General features: G+C 40.3%; 1 protein-coding gene across 2 annotated transcripts in view; it reads left to right on the forward strand.

Annotated features, from left to right (window-relative positions):
- Tnik (TRAF2 and NCK interacting kinase) overlaps nucleotides 1–6,452 on the forward strand; it is a 382,522-nt gene extending 376,070 nt beyond the window's left edge. For both annotated transcript variants that reach the window (XM_027942207.2, XM_027942206.2), the window contains one exon: nucleotides 1,837–6,452. In XM_027942207.2, coding sequence (XP_027798008.1) covers nucleotides 1,837–1,920 — 84 coding nt within the window. In that variant the 3' untranslated portion in view covers nucleotides 1,921–6,452. The remainder of the gene's footprint in view (nucleotides 1–1,836) is intronic.
- The last annotated feature ends 9,258 nt before the right edge of the window (nucleotides 6,453–15,710 follow it).

Here is a 15,710-nt window from a genome sequence, read left to right on the forward strand (position 1 = left end):
GTGTAAAACATTTGAAATGTATAAATATAAACTTTTGAAAGTTGTCACCCATTCCTTAAGAAATGCACAATCACAAACTCAACTAGTGCCATGTCCTGTGTCATTCCAGCCATGTCTCTTCTGAAATGTCATAGGGGGACTGTTCTCCAGTGGAATTGGCTGTGTCCATGCAGCATGATCAGACGCTTCTGAGGGGTATCCTGCAGCAGTGCTTCTTCTACCGTGCCCTCCCTGTAGAGTAACCCAGTTTTTAGTAGCTAAGCTATATTTGCATTTGTAAATCCCACCTTTGTGGCCATGGCCAACAAAGAGATGCTGCCCCCGTGCAGCAGGCATAAACACCTAGGAAAGAACGGGACAGGTTGGGCTGCTGTATACCTCTTCGTTCACCCTGGGGTTCCCCATTGGCCAGGCTGGTCTTTGTCCAGCCCTGGTGGAATGGGCCTAGACTACATCCCACCCTGGCCAACTTCCCTGGCCTGGTGTGGTCTGGGTGGACAACAGTTATGGGTGGCAAGGATGTACCAGAGACTGAGGAGTATTATTAAAAAAAAAAAAAAAAAAAAAAAAACAGAGCTAACCTAGTAAGATTCCAACAGCTACCCAGTCTCTGGGATCCCAGGATGAGGAGTGATCTGGGTGTGAACACCCACACTCTGGTTCACTGATGACCCACTCTAACAGGCCTATTTCAAGCCAGGCCCACATCATTAAAAGAAGGCTGGACCACACCAGTGTCTAGACCTGAGGTGGAGAGCCCAGGACACACAGCCTGGAGAGAACAGCAGCCCTTTCCTTCCCTCATTATGGCCTTCCATGGGTTCTCTCTGTCCTTCCCCATTTTGATTCAATGACCCTAAGAGTAGCTTTACTTTCATATGTAGCATTAACTGAATGAAAAGCATTTCCATAGACTTCTTAAGAAGTTGTTGGGAGAGAACATTCTTCTGAAGAAGTTATGGAAATGAAGTAGCAGAGACTTTATACTAGTGATAAAAGCAAAATAAATGCCTTGGACCAAAGTTAGGTGTTGGCTGATGAAGGGCTACGCCACAGCCCCAAATCCTGTTTTCCAAGGGCAGTGGTTCATTTACATTCAGCTCAAGCAAGCAGTAACCAGAATTTTGCTCACTTCTCTCAGTCATTTGATAAAATGATTTAACAGGCTCAGACCTAATGGACTGTGGTTCTACTTATTAATGCCATTATCTGCTCTGGCCACAAATATGCCAGCATCAGCAGAGAAGCTAAGTGTTAACTCCCAAAATGCCACAGTAAAGAAGCATTAAACACTTGACTGTGTTTGACCACAGCCATTGAAATTGCTTGATTTGAAATTTTAAAAATTGGAAATGGAAGTTATATAATAGTAGACCCAAAGTTTGCCCATGACTTTGGGAATTTGAAAGGATCCTCTTCCACCTTAAAGTCTGCCTTCATGTCATTTATGAGGGAGAGAAGGGGAGCCTCTGTGCCTTTCTGAAAATCATCAAAGGACCTGTTGTGTCCTGGGCCAGAAGTCAGGACTTTTATCCTAGCAGGAAACTCTCTTTTAAAATGTGAGCATTCCAAAAGATGTCACAATGATATCCAGCCCCTGCAGCGTCCCTGGAGGCCAATACCGTAATAGTAGTTGATATCAAACCAGAGTAATAAAGGCAGGTGTGTTTACATAGGCTGCACTGTCTCAGAAGGCACTTTATAAGCACTAGCCATTGAGTCTTAAGAGCTGACACATGGCAGGGATAGGACATGTGAAAGGAAATGGATGGACGGTTGAAGAAAAGAGGGGAAAAAAACATGCAGTCGAACTAACTTGTTTTTAATTTCAAACAGGTATTTTTTGCATCCGTGCGATCTGGAGGAAGTAGCCAAGTGTTTTTCATGACCCTCAACAGAAATTCCATGATGAACTGGTAACAGAAGAGCACTTGGCACTTATCTTCATGGCGTTATTTCTAATGTAAAAGAACATAACTCATGTGGACTTATGCCAGTCTAGAGGCAGAATCAGAAGGCTTGGTCGAACATACCACTTTCCCCTTTTCCTCTCCCTCCACCCCTCCCGATACAGTCCATCTTTCAGTGTTGCAGCCCGGTTGAGAAGGAGAGAAAAAGGTGGCAGGAATGTCCAGGAGATCCCCAAGGATGCTGCGTTGTCCGTGGACAAAGATGGACCATGTGCCCTTCGGAGTTAGGGATAGAAACAGATATTGTGTGCTCTTCTGAGTAAGCTGTGTTATGGTGGCTTTTGAGGTTTTTTTTTTTTTTTTTTTTGGTTTTTTTTTTTTACCTTTTTTCTTTACTCCCTTACTTTGTAAGAATGGGGAGAGAATGCTCACTGAGAAAATGAGTCTGTTTTTAATTGTCTGCCTGCTAGCTTTAAGTACACAGTATGTTGTAAAATTTCCGATTTCCAATGGTGAGAGACAGCACAATAAATGTACTTTATCTCCTTTCACTGAAGGCCATCACTGCATAGTGGGGTGATTTAAGAACTCTCTTGCCTTCACCAACCCAAAAGGTTGCTTTTTGATAGCAACTGGCTAATGAGTTTTTAAAAGAGAAGAAAAAATACTAGTTTTCCCCTCTTTTGGGAAATAGATTTTAAATGGCTAAACTACTAGCCTTAGTCTAATAAAATCAACTACCACTTTTGTGAGTCTGACAGGTCATATTTTTATATGGCCCTTTATAGAATGGAGCGTGTTGAATGGGATAGAAATGCCATTGAACAAGTTGGCCTGGCCACTGAGGAGGGGCTGTAATGCACCCTTTCCTCAGCTATTATGCAACAGATCAGGGCAAAAGGGGACAACAGACGGAGTCAGACAGAAAGAGCCTCTGGGAAACAAGCTTATATACGTGTATATGTACACACACACACACACACACACACGTTGTTTTTTAAATGCACAAAGCGTCCCAGTAAGAGGTCACTTATTTGGGGCTTCATTTGGACTGAGACTTTGTTTTTGTGGGAATTGGGGAGTGGGTGACATCCAGGCTCTGGACATTCCCAGCTCTCTCCTGAGGGTGCCACTTTCTCAAGATGAAAACTGTGACTGAAAAAAAAAAAAAATCAATAACAAATGTTTCTGAGCTGCCAGTGTTCTCCTTAGGTTGGTGAGAGAAGGGAGTAGACTCCTAAGCCTGCCGCAGACAACAGCGGGCATTGTTGGCTCAGATTTTAATGAACTTGAAAGCAAGGCTTTGGCCAAAATTCTGAGACCCTAATCACTTTACCTTCCTCCAAATTACCCAACATACGGTAAACAACATTTGTGCAGAGATATGTATGTATTTAGTTCAGGTTGACTTGTGTCCTTATAAACTCTTACTCAAATGATTTGAACTTTTACGTGACTGTCTGGGATTTTTTTTCCAAAGCTACAAGCATGGCCGCCTGTGGTATCGAGGTGTTGCAAAAAACGATATCTGTGTTGCGCTTCCTGTTTTAACCTACCTCGTTTTGTTTGGTTTTGTTTCACTGTTCATCACAGCAGTGTTATCTCCAGGAGACATATAGAGAGCTCAACTGGCAATCTCAGGAGTATTGACTGTTTTAAAAACGAAACAGTAGTTGACCAAATTGTTCTTTAAAAATTGGGGGGCGGGGAGAGGGGGTCCAATGACAAAAACTAATATGGCTTGTTTTGGGAGAAAGCAATTACTGTGAATGGATCCAAAGAAAAATCTGTGATCCTACTGATTTTGCCTAAATACAAGAGCAGCTGATGTACTATTAATGAGAACGAAATACATTAGAAAACTGGTACCATTTCAATCCTGTGGTTTGGGGCAAGGGGAGAAGGGAGGGGAAATAATCTGATTTCCAAACCAGTTGATTATGCCCCCCTGCCAAAGGTGGTTGTCATTTGCATTTATTTTAAGCATTTAGCACACAGGAATGCAACTGAGGATCATCTTCAGGCAATCACAAGAGGTCCTCATCATGGTCCCTTTAGTTCACAAAAACAATGAATTGCTCCCGTTCTCATTTTTACTGCTGTGATTATGCTGCCGAATAACACTGTCTTCACAAATTCCATGCAACAAATTCAGCAATAACTTTTTGGACTGAACTTAACAACTACTGTAATTGGATGCCGATGTGGACAAAATGCATTGATCTGGTCTCATCCCCAATGTGATTGCCACCAGCTCTTTATATTGCTGCTGTGGTATTTTAAACCAGAGCTTCTTTAAATTATGTTGCAAACTGATCTTTGTTTTTATGTTTTGTTTTGTTTTGATTTCTAAGTGATGAGTTCGAAAACACACAGCTTTAAATGATTTTTTTATTGTGGGTTTTGGGTACAGTTAAGAAATAAAAGGGAATCATTGTGTTTAAACATAAGGTAGTTTGTGAATGTATTTTTTAAAATCTAGATTCATTGAAACAAAAAAAACATAAGAAAACAATATTAATGCAGTCTTGTTTACAGTATGTACAGTGACATGACATAGAACATGAGCTTTTCTGGTGCCAACAACAATAAAACACAAACGTTAAACATCAAGCCATGCCTTTTATATTTTCGTACAAATGTCTTACATTGAGTATAAGGCAAAATCAAATTTAAAAGGGACCCCCATAAATCTCCTTAAAACATAGTTCTGGAATTCCTTGAAAGTTTTATCTTCAAAAAAAGATATTTCCCTATCAGGACAGGACCCAGCCCTGACACATCCAGGCCTCGATCATGCAAATTTTATCAGAATTATGTCCTTGTGGCTCATACCATTCCCGAGTTTTTGGTTTGCTTTATTTTGGAGGGAGGGACGGGTGTTCTCTTCATTCATTTGAATAGCATCTTAATAAAAATGTTTTTAGTTTTGATCTTCATGTAGAACTAGAAATTGGCTCATTTTTTTTCTACAAAATTGGAGAATTGAACTCTCCCTCCCCAAAGTAAGCTTAACTAGATCTCTCAGTCTTCTTCACTGAATTGATCATTATACAGCAAAAAAATCATCCAGCAAACTCCACCAAGCCTGCCCACACCATAGTCTTGGTCCAGGGTCTGGCAGGTGATCCTCGTTTCCAGTTGCTGGTCAGGGGACTTGTTGCATAGGTTCCTGCATCCAGTGGGTAGTAGAAATGGATGAGCTATAAGGCCCCTTCCTAATGGGAGTCAGTCGTGTCCACGACAGTTTCATTCAGATGCTTGTCACTGCACACAATGTAGAGGAAGACAACTTGTACTACGCTGCACATAAAATCTAATGACCGTTTGGATAGATCTCATTATTTTTCTTGGAGACTCAAATAATGCTTCAAGAAGACCCAGAGCTATTCACTTATTGATGACAGGGTAGATTAAGGCATGGGTAAAATCTCTCGAGGCCACTTGGACAGGAGCTCCATTTTTCTAACACTTTTGACATCACTTTCTAAGCTGCATTCCTAACACACCTTGCGTCAAGAACACATTTATTAAAAGCATCCTAATATCTGGTTGTCAGGAACTACTAACAGTTTTCTGTCTGCTCTTGTGACTCATTGGTAATTGGTGTCTCTGGTCCCTCCTGTGCTATAGATTAGAAAGAGGTGTGATAGTAATGCTGGAGCCATTTTGTTATTATGTGTTGCCCAAGGAGGAAGGGTCAAGTTTGATCTCCCGTTCCAAGAAGTTAAAAAAAAAAAAATGCTAATCCTACTACTATGTGTACCAGGTCCCATCACTGTATCCTTGAAAAGTGGAAGAGCTCTTTGTGTTAGTAGTGTGTGCTGTCTTTGAAAGTCTGCTTGAATAGGCATCACTTGCATTTGTGCTGGTTGCTTTGAAATGTAAGATGTGCTGCATTATTTTTAAGAAGGAATATGAAGTTATTGGTCAAAGCTTAATCTTAACCTATAGCAGGAAAACCTGAGAAAATCCACAACATGCTGATAGCAATTCTGAATCACCCTACCATGCACCTTTCCATGCAAACCATCTGCTACGATGTTCTGACAATTTCAACAATTTGTATAAATTGTTAGCTACTTTTTAGTTCACTCCTCAAATATTTAAATCTAACCAAATCAAACAAAGCATAACCAACCAACCAATCAAGCAAAAACTGGCTTCTCCTGAGACTACATAGTACAACATAAAATCTAAAATCCAAGATTCAAAATTTGATTTACTTTACTTGTCAATATTGTCTCATAAATGCTTCTGTACTTTTGCCTTGGTCAACATAGCAATATCAGGAACTCCAAAATGAGCTGTCTTAAATGAGTCTAAAATAAAATGGTTATAAACTGATCTCTTTTCGGAAGTCTCAACAAAGAAGAGAACCTCTTGAGAATTGCACATTTAAAACTGAAAATATATACATTTCTACCAAATATTTTCTAATACTGTTTTGATTTCCATACTGTATCTTTGTTCTGATAATTTTTCCATAGACATCTAGAATATTCAACAATTTGCAAAGCATTAAACAGTGTGAGATCATAACCTGTGCTTTGAAATTTATTCTCCTAGATGTACCATTCCATGAAGGGCCAGACTGCACCAAATAAAAATCTCCAAATGAATATTTCTTAACAAAAATCCCTGGATAACATTTGAGCTATTTTAAATCCGATCAAAATCTTGGACTCTATATCTGTGATGCCAAACAATTTGGATAAAAACTAGAAAATACTGTTAAAAATAAAACTGTCCTAAAGTTTCCAGATTGTTGGCTTTGGGTAGTTCTCCTCAAGCTAACTCACTCTTGGCATAAGAGGGTGTGGTTTTAATGGTTTATTTTTATCAGCATCAAGTTACATTGCATTATTGAAGTCAAGCAAATGCAGGTGGAAAGGTGAGTTTTCATTTCTAGCAATGGATCATTATTTGTATATAGCAAATGTCCATGTCCCAATTGCCCATTACCATTCTCTCTTCCCTTGGGGCAAATGTTAAGGAATAGTAATACATACCATGGCTTAGGAAAGCCCAGGTATTATCCGGAATCAGAATTTCAAATGTTAGGTAGCAGCATGGAAAAATAGAGATGACAGCCAGGAAGAACTTTTAAAATGAATGTTGTAAAACTGTTTTTGTGCATTTCAGTTGTCTTACTTTTACTGTTAGCGTAACTGTAGAAAGATGCTAAATTTATAATATTAGAATGGGAAACTCATTTTGCTGTGCCAGTGATTAGTTATATCTTTTCAATCTCCAGGTTTCAAAAGTGTTTTAAATTGTCAAAAACCACTGAGATTAAATATTGTCATACCTATGTATCTTCCTGGCATATTTTCTAATCTGAAACTTTTAGTTATTTTCCAGTGTTTTTTCCCACTGCATACAAAAATTCTTTAGGATGTACTTTACACAGCTGTTCCAAGCAGTAGCTAGAAATGCTTTTGTAAGTTCTAAGCCAAGGCTTTGTCATACCCTGTCCTCGAATATATTATTTTATGCTATCTCTATCAAAATATAAATACTGAAACATTAATAATAGTAGGACACCTTTGTTCTTGGAGATTTTAGTATCAATTTAGACAATTCTACAAAGATCTTGGCTTCTTAATTTCCTTATCTTGATCAATGAATTTATCATTATTGATTACTAATTAAGTGATAGTGAGCATCTCTTCCTATTGGCTCCAGGTATGTTCTATCCAAACTCTCAAAATAAAGGCCATTATCTTATGATATCCTTCTGTCTCTTGCATCAACAATATTTCCAATTTTCCTGCAAGACTTTGCTGCACTCATGCTGTGGTCTCTCCTGTGTTATAAACACCCATCTCCTCTAATCCACCCATCTTACTTGTCTGTACCCCTTGACAAAAAAAAAAAAAAAAACCTCCCTAGGAAGAATTGTGCATGCTCACTGTCTAAATTTGACCCTTTCCTTGGTCTTCTGAACAACTCAAATCAGTCTTTCATTACCACTGCAGTAGCTGTTGCTAAGGACACCAGTGATCTCCCACACAAATGCAGTGGTCAAGTTGACTGGCTTCATGCTGCTTAATTTATTTGTGGTGTTTGACACAATGAATAATTACTTCCTTCTTGAAATACTTTCTTGGCCCAAGGACATCCTTCTTAAGTTCCCTTACCACTCTTTAGTGGATTCTTGGCATAACCCAGTACTAGATATGCCATCTTTTTCAGTCTTGGAACTTTCAAAAAACATATGCACTGACAAAACCATTTTTATCTCCAGCCCCAGGTTAGACATAAAAGAATGCCCGGATTTATGTCTAACTTCCTAGTTAGCATCTTCATTTGGATGTTTAACAGCATCTCAAAGTTGACATGTCCAAAACTAAGAATTTGCTCCTATCCATCAATATATAGCCCCTACAATCTTCCCTGTGTTAGCAAATGGCTTCTCCATTTTTCCACTCCATAAAATCTTATTGTAACCCTTACATTTTCTCTTTCATATACCATACCTAATCCATTTTTTTAAATATTTATTTTTTAGTTGTAGTTGGACACAAAACCTTTATTGTATTTATTTTTATGTGGTGCTGAGGATTCAACCCAGGGCCTTGCAGGTGCTAGGCAAGCACTCTACCATTGAGCCCCAACCCCAGCCCACCTAATCCATTTTATAAAAATCAGTTTTTCTTAGCTTCAGAATGTATTCATAGTCCAGTCTGAGTCCAAGCCACTTTTTGTCTGACATCATGCTTTTAAAACATAGGCCAAGGTGTGTCCACTATTGGCCAAGTCCCTCAATACCGCCCCATCTTCTCCACAACATTATCTTCCTCCCAGGGCTGATAAGGCCATAGAGGTAATCTGCCATATCTTTTGTACCTCCCTATCCACATCCACCACTCCCCCTGACTCAGGGTCTATGCCCTTGCTGTCATCCAGTCTGGAAATCTCTTCCGTCCACATGTCTGTATGACTTGCTCCTTCCTTTCCTTCAGGTCTGTGCACAAATCTTGCTTTCCTCTCAGAGACCTAAATAAAATCACCTCCAGCCACCACCATACCAGTCATTTTCTGCTTCACTACCTCTCTGGCTATCTCCAGTACTTTAAAGAATCCCTGACAAGTAGCAGTCACTCAGTAAGTATCTGTTGGATGAAAAACTGAATGAAAATTTTAAATGTCATTTCGGGATTTAAAAGCTATTTAATTTCAATGTTGAACAAAAAAAAAAAAACTGTCTCCAAAAATTTATCAGAAAAGTGTTTTCTTTCATGTAGAAAATAGAAAACCCTCTAGACTTTCTTTCCTGGAAGGCTATTGTAGATGGAAGGCACCTGACTCTGACCCCGTCTGTACTTTACAGCTCCATGAATCGTCTTTACAGACCAAGTGGCAGGGTTGGAAGAGAGGCTGTTATATAGAATCTGGAGAAAAGAGGCATTTCAAAACCCTTAGATGTATACAGATAATGATCCATTTTAAGCTATTGTCATTGCACTAAGTGCAGTTTGGGGATGTGGGGAGAGATTCTGAATTTTGTTTTCTGATCTAAATGTTTAAAAACCACAACAATTTTCCCCCAAGAAGAAGTAGTAAACAATAGTAAAATTATTCCTCCTCAAAAAAAGCCTAATGACATTTTGGGTCTTAATCTTCCAAATGACCATGGTTCTGAGGCCTCTCTGGGTGGCCTCTAACATCTGTATATATTCAGCTTCACTGAATGTTGTTGCATGAAGTTTCATTGTAGGAAATTGACACATGCCTTCTGATGAATTAATTTATTGTTTCACTCAGTCTTGTAAAGGGCACACCTTGTAGTTTCAATTTGTTCAATCATGTATTTTCCTGCTCATTTAATAAAAGGAATATTTTAAAAAATAAAGAAAGAAGATAGTAAAATGATGTAATATGAAGCAGTATATGACAGTGAAAGAATTTTTTTGTTCCTCTATTATTTTCTGTGTCTTTTCACAAATCTGTTGAGTTGAAGGATAATATATAATTCCTTCTAAAAAGCCAAGGTCAAGGTCTTAATCAATCTTTTCCAGGACCAAAACCATTTTGTGGTTCCATGGTGCTTAGTTGAACATTCCTGAAATCTTTTAAGGCATTAGTCCCAGGTGCAGATGGAGAATGTGAAACAGAGGCTAAGAAATGCACAAAGTGTCAGTGACAGTCCTTGTGGACAATCACTCAAGTTGTTATGATACAATAAATGTTTTCAAAATGAGTTCAATAATTTACATGAAAAGAGTATTTTAGAGTGTTGGTTTTCTTTTTCATTATATTTCACCAGCTTGAACACATATTTTTGTAGTTTCATAAGCAACTATGTCCATGTTTTGTGACAGTAACAACTTGATATAAGGTCACTGCCTGCAAAAAAAAAAAAAAATCATGGTTTCCAAAATTCAAAGTTAACTTGCCAAGTGATGGCAGAAGTACCAAGAGCAGCAACACCATGGTCTGAAACATTTTTCAGCCCTGCATCTGGTTTCATGATTCCAGATTATCTTTTATTTTTAATCCATCCAATAAAAGAGGGATTTAGAGCTAGAAGCCATCACTCATGCAGAAATAAAACAGAATAACTATTCACGATTGGACACCAATCAATCAGTGCAGGCCAAAGTCATCACCAGTCAAGGCAAAATAACCACAAAGGACAACACTGTGAGCTATTAAGCTCGCCAGGGATGAGCTTATGCTACTGTAAAGATGCATTTGAGCCCTGGGTTCTGGCCCCAGCACCACCACCACCTCCCCAAATAAACAGGCATTTGAGAGCTGACTGTGATAAGCAGTAGCTGTCAGTAGCTGTTCATTTTATTAAATGTTCTGGTTTGGCAAAATTAAAAGTTGGAAGCCTTTTTGTTGATCTTCACAAGATTTGGGGTTTGGTGGAGGAGGCGTCAGTTATGTTTTTTAAATTTTCCTAACCAATGGGGCGGGGGATGTGGCAACTGTTGTAGATTACTTGTAAAGTTCTAGACATTTCTTCAATATTAAAATATACTGCCCATGTCCAAAATCAATGGGGTAAATATAAATATAAAAAAATCAACAGCATCACCCATTACTCTACTGGTGTCCAAGATTTAGGCTTATGTTGTTGGCTTCCACAAAGTAAGTGGTAACTAACCCCATGTGGCATTCCAGAAACTTCTACAGGCTGTAGTGCCAACCTAGAGGGAGCATGCTGTGAGACATAAGACGCCACAAAGCTCAAAATTTATCAGCTAACTGCATCCGGGTCATCTTATTAGCCCAAGAAAGATTGGCTCCCAATATTTTAAATTATAATTAGTTCCCATCACAACTACTTCAGCAATTTAAAAGCAAGAGAAAGTTCAGTGACACTTTTCAGTGAAACTCAAAATATTTTTAAAAGCCACATTCATTTGAAAAACAATGCTTCTACATGAGTCACTTATCTACAGACAATGCCTAATCTACACAGTGATTGCTGGACCCCTTACTATATATAACTCTGAAACTCCCAGCCCCGTTGAGGTTCTAACCCAGAGTTTGGAAAATAAAATTATGCATTTTCCCTAAGATCTCCCGTTTGTGACTTGATTGTGTTTTATGTCAATGTTTCAATGTGGACAATGTTAACGATCATTGGTTCAGATCATTTTAATAAGGCTACCTTAATCACTTTCAGTTGTCAAAGGACTCAAAAAAATCATAGTATTTACTTTGCCTGTTATATGTCATATTATTTTTGAAGTATTCGAAGCAGCTATGATCTCACTTGACAAGCCATTAAGGAAAACTTAGCATGTCCTATTCATGCCACAGAAAGAAAGTAGCCATGCATTTATCAGCACCTGTTCTGTAGGAGGCCCCACGCTGGATGCTGGGGTAGGAACCTCTGAGGAAGCTGGGCCCTGCGCTTGAGCTGCAGTCTCCACGTATTGCAGCTGAGACAGAGAAGGCAGGGACAGGAGAAAAATGTGCTCTGAGGCAAGAACAAAATTCAGAGTCTATTTTCTGATAGAAGAATGCAGGAATTTCTATGGGACCAAAGAGAAAGGATCCTCTACCTGGAAGGGCTTCAAGGAGGAGATGGCCTTTGCCAGTTTATGGGAAAGGAAAAAAAAAAAGGTTTTCTAACCAGCAGGAGCTTTGAGCAAGAGGAATGGAAAAAAATGGAATGCTCATGTGGGTGCAGAAGTGGCCAGTAGTTCAGAAAGACTAGAGAAAGTACTGGAAGAGCAGGAAAATAAAATCCTTTGAACACATGAATATATAGCACACTCTCTTGACCCCTATTGCCCATCCTTCTGACAAGCCACAGGTGGTTCAGAATCCTGATTCAGCCAGCTGCCTGCCCCCTGGTGGGCAATGTTTGGTGAATGAATATCAGTATCAGTTAGGAACGGCCATGATGCCCACGTGTGGGTGGAAACTCTCCCACTTGCCCATCCCCTGCCCCAGGAGTGGGTCGTTTTGCGTGTGCAGTTCTGATCTTTCTTTCAGTTGCTTCCTGTAGAACTTCCTGAAGAAATTTCCAAATTTTCTCACTGAACCCCAGCTTTGAAGCATGAAACTGTTCTGAGACTCAAGAGAGTTAGAAATAACTTGCTCAAGATCTCAGGGTGAGTAGTTATAGAATAAAAATCAGAAGTTGGCTCTTTTCCTAGGCTAGAGCTCTTTCTGCCAAAGCACTCCAGTGATAATGAGGGGATGAAGGGCATCTTTTTTTGAAATAAAGAACCCTCAGTAACATCTGACCAAAGAGCATTTAGCCTCTGTGACTTCACAATCGAGGCTGTAAATGTCAATGACAGCACCCTGGGAGCAGGCTGAAATAAGAAAATAAATTGAGAAGGGGAAAGCTGAGCAATGGAACATTTTTCCTAAAATAAACAGAAGAATAGACTCTGAAGTCAGAATATATTATGCCAGTTGGGTGACCCTAGATAAATCACCTCTCCAAGCTTCTGTTTTATTTCCTAAAGAGGGATAATGAGACCAGCCCTACCTGCGTCACAACTGCATGCTTTCACATCAGATCTTGGTAAATTTTGTCCCTAGTTGTTCTTATAACATGCCAATAAAATCCAAGAAAAAGTTTAAAGGAATGACTACATAAAAAGAATACCATATTAATGTTAGGGTGTGTGTCCATCTGTATATCTAAAAAGGGAAACATCTGTATATGTTGTGTATGTCACTCTCAACACCCAAACTCATATTTTCCCTCCCCTCTCCCTTTGATAGAATAAAAACCAAATTACTTTTTATTGACTTTCTACTGTTTGATGCACATTTCCATCTGGTGCTTTTTGGGTACTTCTGTATCAGCCTGCTTCACTCCTTAAGCTTTAATGCTTTAAAAAAAGATCAATGTAACTGTACCTCAAGGTAAGATCCTTTGTGAGAATGCCATCTTCAGACTGCAGTTTAGCCTCACCAAACAAGCAGTGGCTTCTGTGGCCAATCTACAGCTTCTTCCCTGATCTGTTTCCACCAACATTCCATCTTCCATCTTTGTGGAAGTTCACGATGACGATCAGGTGAAAGCATTACTTTATGCATCTGGTAGTGAGCTGCTTTTTTATTTCATTACTCAATAAACTTTCCAGATAGCAATCATTTCAGTGTCTCAGCATCTGGAGCAGTTAGCTCCTCAGCAGAGCTGGCTCTGCAGCAGCAAACTCATAGATTAAAATGCTAAGTGAATTTTCACTTAGCAAGAAATCTGTAAGGACAGTAGATGAGTCACATTGGGTGCTCTGTGATGAGGACAAAAGGATCAGGGATGCTCTAATGTGGGGACTACCTCTTGGCCAGGGTTATAATGACTAGAAACAAACTAGAAGAAAATTTGTCACTCAGGATGCTTACCTATGGAAACACTCCGAATTTCTCTCTGCTACTTAGACTGAAGCCATCAACAAGGGACCTACCTGTTGTTCTTGCTGTGCTCTCTTACATGTCCTGAAAGTACAAAATGGTGAATCTATAAGGAACAAAAGCTTAACCCTTCAGATGCCATAGCCCCAAGCGGTTAAGTGGCTCCTTGTGACCTGGAGGGCGGCAGCAGCACTGGGACCAGGCAGTGCCCTTCCTACTCCGCCTGTCCTCTCACCCTTTCAGTGCTCCCCCTGGAGAAGCTGATGGAACCTCTTGCTCCTGTCGGTGGCAAAGATAGGGCAATGGCCTTGGTGTATGTTATGTCCACAGAGCCTGCCCCTGTGCTTGCTAGATTCTTTCAGTGGGCTCAGGTAAGGGAAACACGGAACTGTGCTCTTACTGAAGCAAAATGAAGTAATTTCCCTTTCAGTTCAGCCTGGCACCTGAGGAGAGTCTGAGAAGAAAGAGGGAAAAGAAATGGGGACAAGGGCTGGGGATGTGGCTCAAGCAGTAGCGCGCTCGCCTGGCGTGCGTGCGGCCCGGGTTCGATCCTCAGCACCACATACAAAACAGGGATGTTGTGTCTGCCGAAAACTAAAAAAATAAATAAATAAATATTAAAATTCTCTCTCTCTCTCTCTCTCTCTCTCTCTCTCTCTCTCTCTCTCTCTTTCTCTCTCCCTCCCTCCCTCCCTCTCTCACTCTCTCTTTAAAAAAAAAAAAGAAAAAGAAAAGGAAATGGGGACAAGAGGGTGCAGCCTTGGGGCAGACTCCACACCCTGGGAGGAGAGGGTTGCCACCACAAGCCAAGGCTCCACCTGCAGCTGCCCTGAACATCCCTATGATACCACCGGTTATCGGTGACGAGTCCTGCTCCCCGACATGTTGAAGTGTGAACATTAGAGAACATGCAGAGGCAAGCATAAAAGCAGGGTTTATTTTTAAAGGGGTAACATAGACTTTTCCCTGGAGGGAGAAGGGGGCCATAGCTGGTATCCTGGTATCCCAACAAGTGAGGGCATGCCTTTTTTATATGTCCTAGACTTCCTTTGTTCTCCTGCTCTCTTCCCCTTATCTCTCTCCTTCCTGCTTACCTACCTACATGACTAGTCCCAGGAGATGCTCAGTGGGATGACCAAAAAGGTGAGAAGCAGATAGGTTGGAAGGGCCAAACAGGAAGGGGGCATAATTAATAATTCCTTGGAGGGACAATGCCTGAGACAGGTTACCTTAGCAACGGGTTGGAGCAGGGGCAGGTTACTTTGATTCTGGCTTCACCTAGATACTCCTAACATTGCTCCCAGGACTATGGAAACAGCTTTGTCTACTTCGCAGAAGCACTGACCTTCAATTCTGGACATTCTCACTTAAATTACTGAAGAAAGAAAAGGACTGTTTCCTCTCTCATCCAACTACCACAAACTGCTTGCACAATTCCATGTGTCCTGCTCTAATACAGGAAGTGGCTTCAACTCATAAGGAAGAGGGAACTTTTTTTCCCTTGGGGATTGAACTCAGGGGCACTCAACCACTGAGCCACATCCCCAGACGTATTTTGTATTTTGTTTAAAGACAGGGTCTCACTGAGTTGCTAAGCCTTGCTTTTGCTGAGGTTTTGAACATGCGATCCTCCTACCTCAACCTCCTGAGCCTCTGGGATTACAGGCATGCATCACCATGCTGGGCAGAAGAGGGAACTTCTGTTTGGGCTTATCACACCAATCTTACCACTGTTCTCAGCAGGTCAAAAGAGACACTGGAAGTCAACATTTAGTGTTCACACACATTGGGGATTTTCTGGGGAGAGTGGAGCTTATTGAAGCTGATTGTGTTTCTTAGAGATTCATAAGACAAAGGACTTCCTGGGTCAACAATTTGTCCACCACCGAGTTGCACCATCTGCTTGTTACAGTACATTCCTGGAACTCTGGAAAACAGCTGACAGAAGAATCCTTTCTC

Source organism: Marmota flaviventris, chromosome 8, assembly GCF_047511675.1.
Source record: "Marmota flaviventris isolate mMarFla1 chromosome 8, mMarFla1.hap1, whole genome shotgun sequence".
Lineage (NCBI taxonomy): Eukaryota > Metazoa > Chordata > Mammalia > Rodentia > Sciuridae > Marmota > Marmota flaviventris.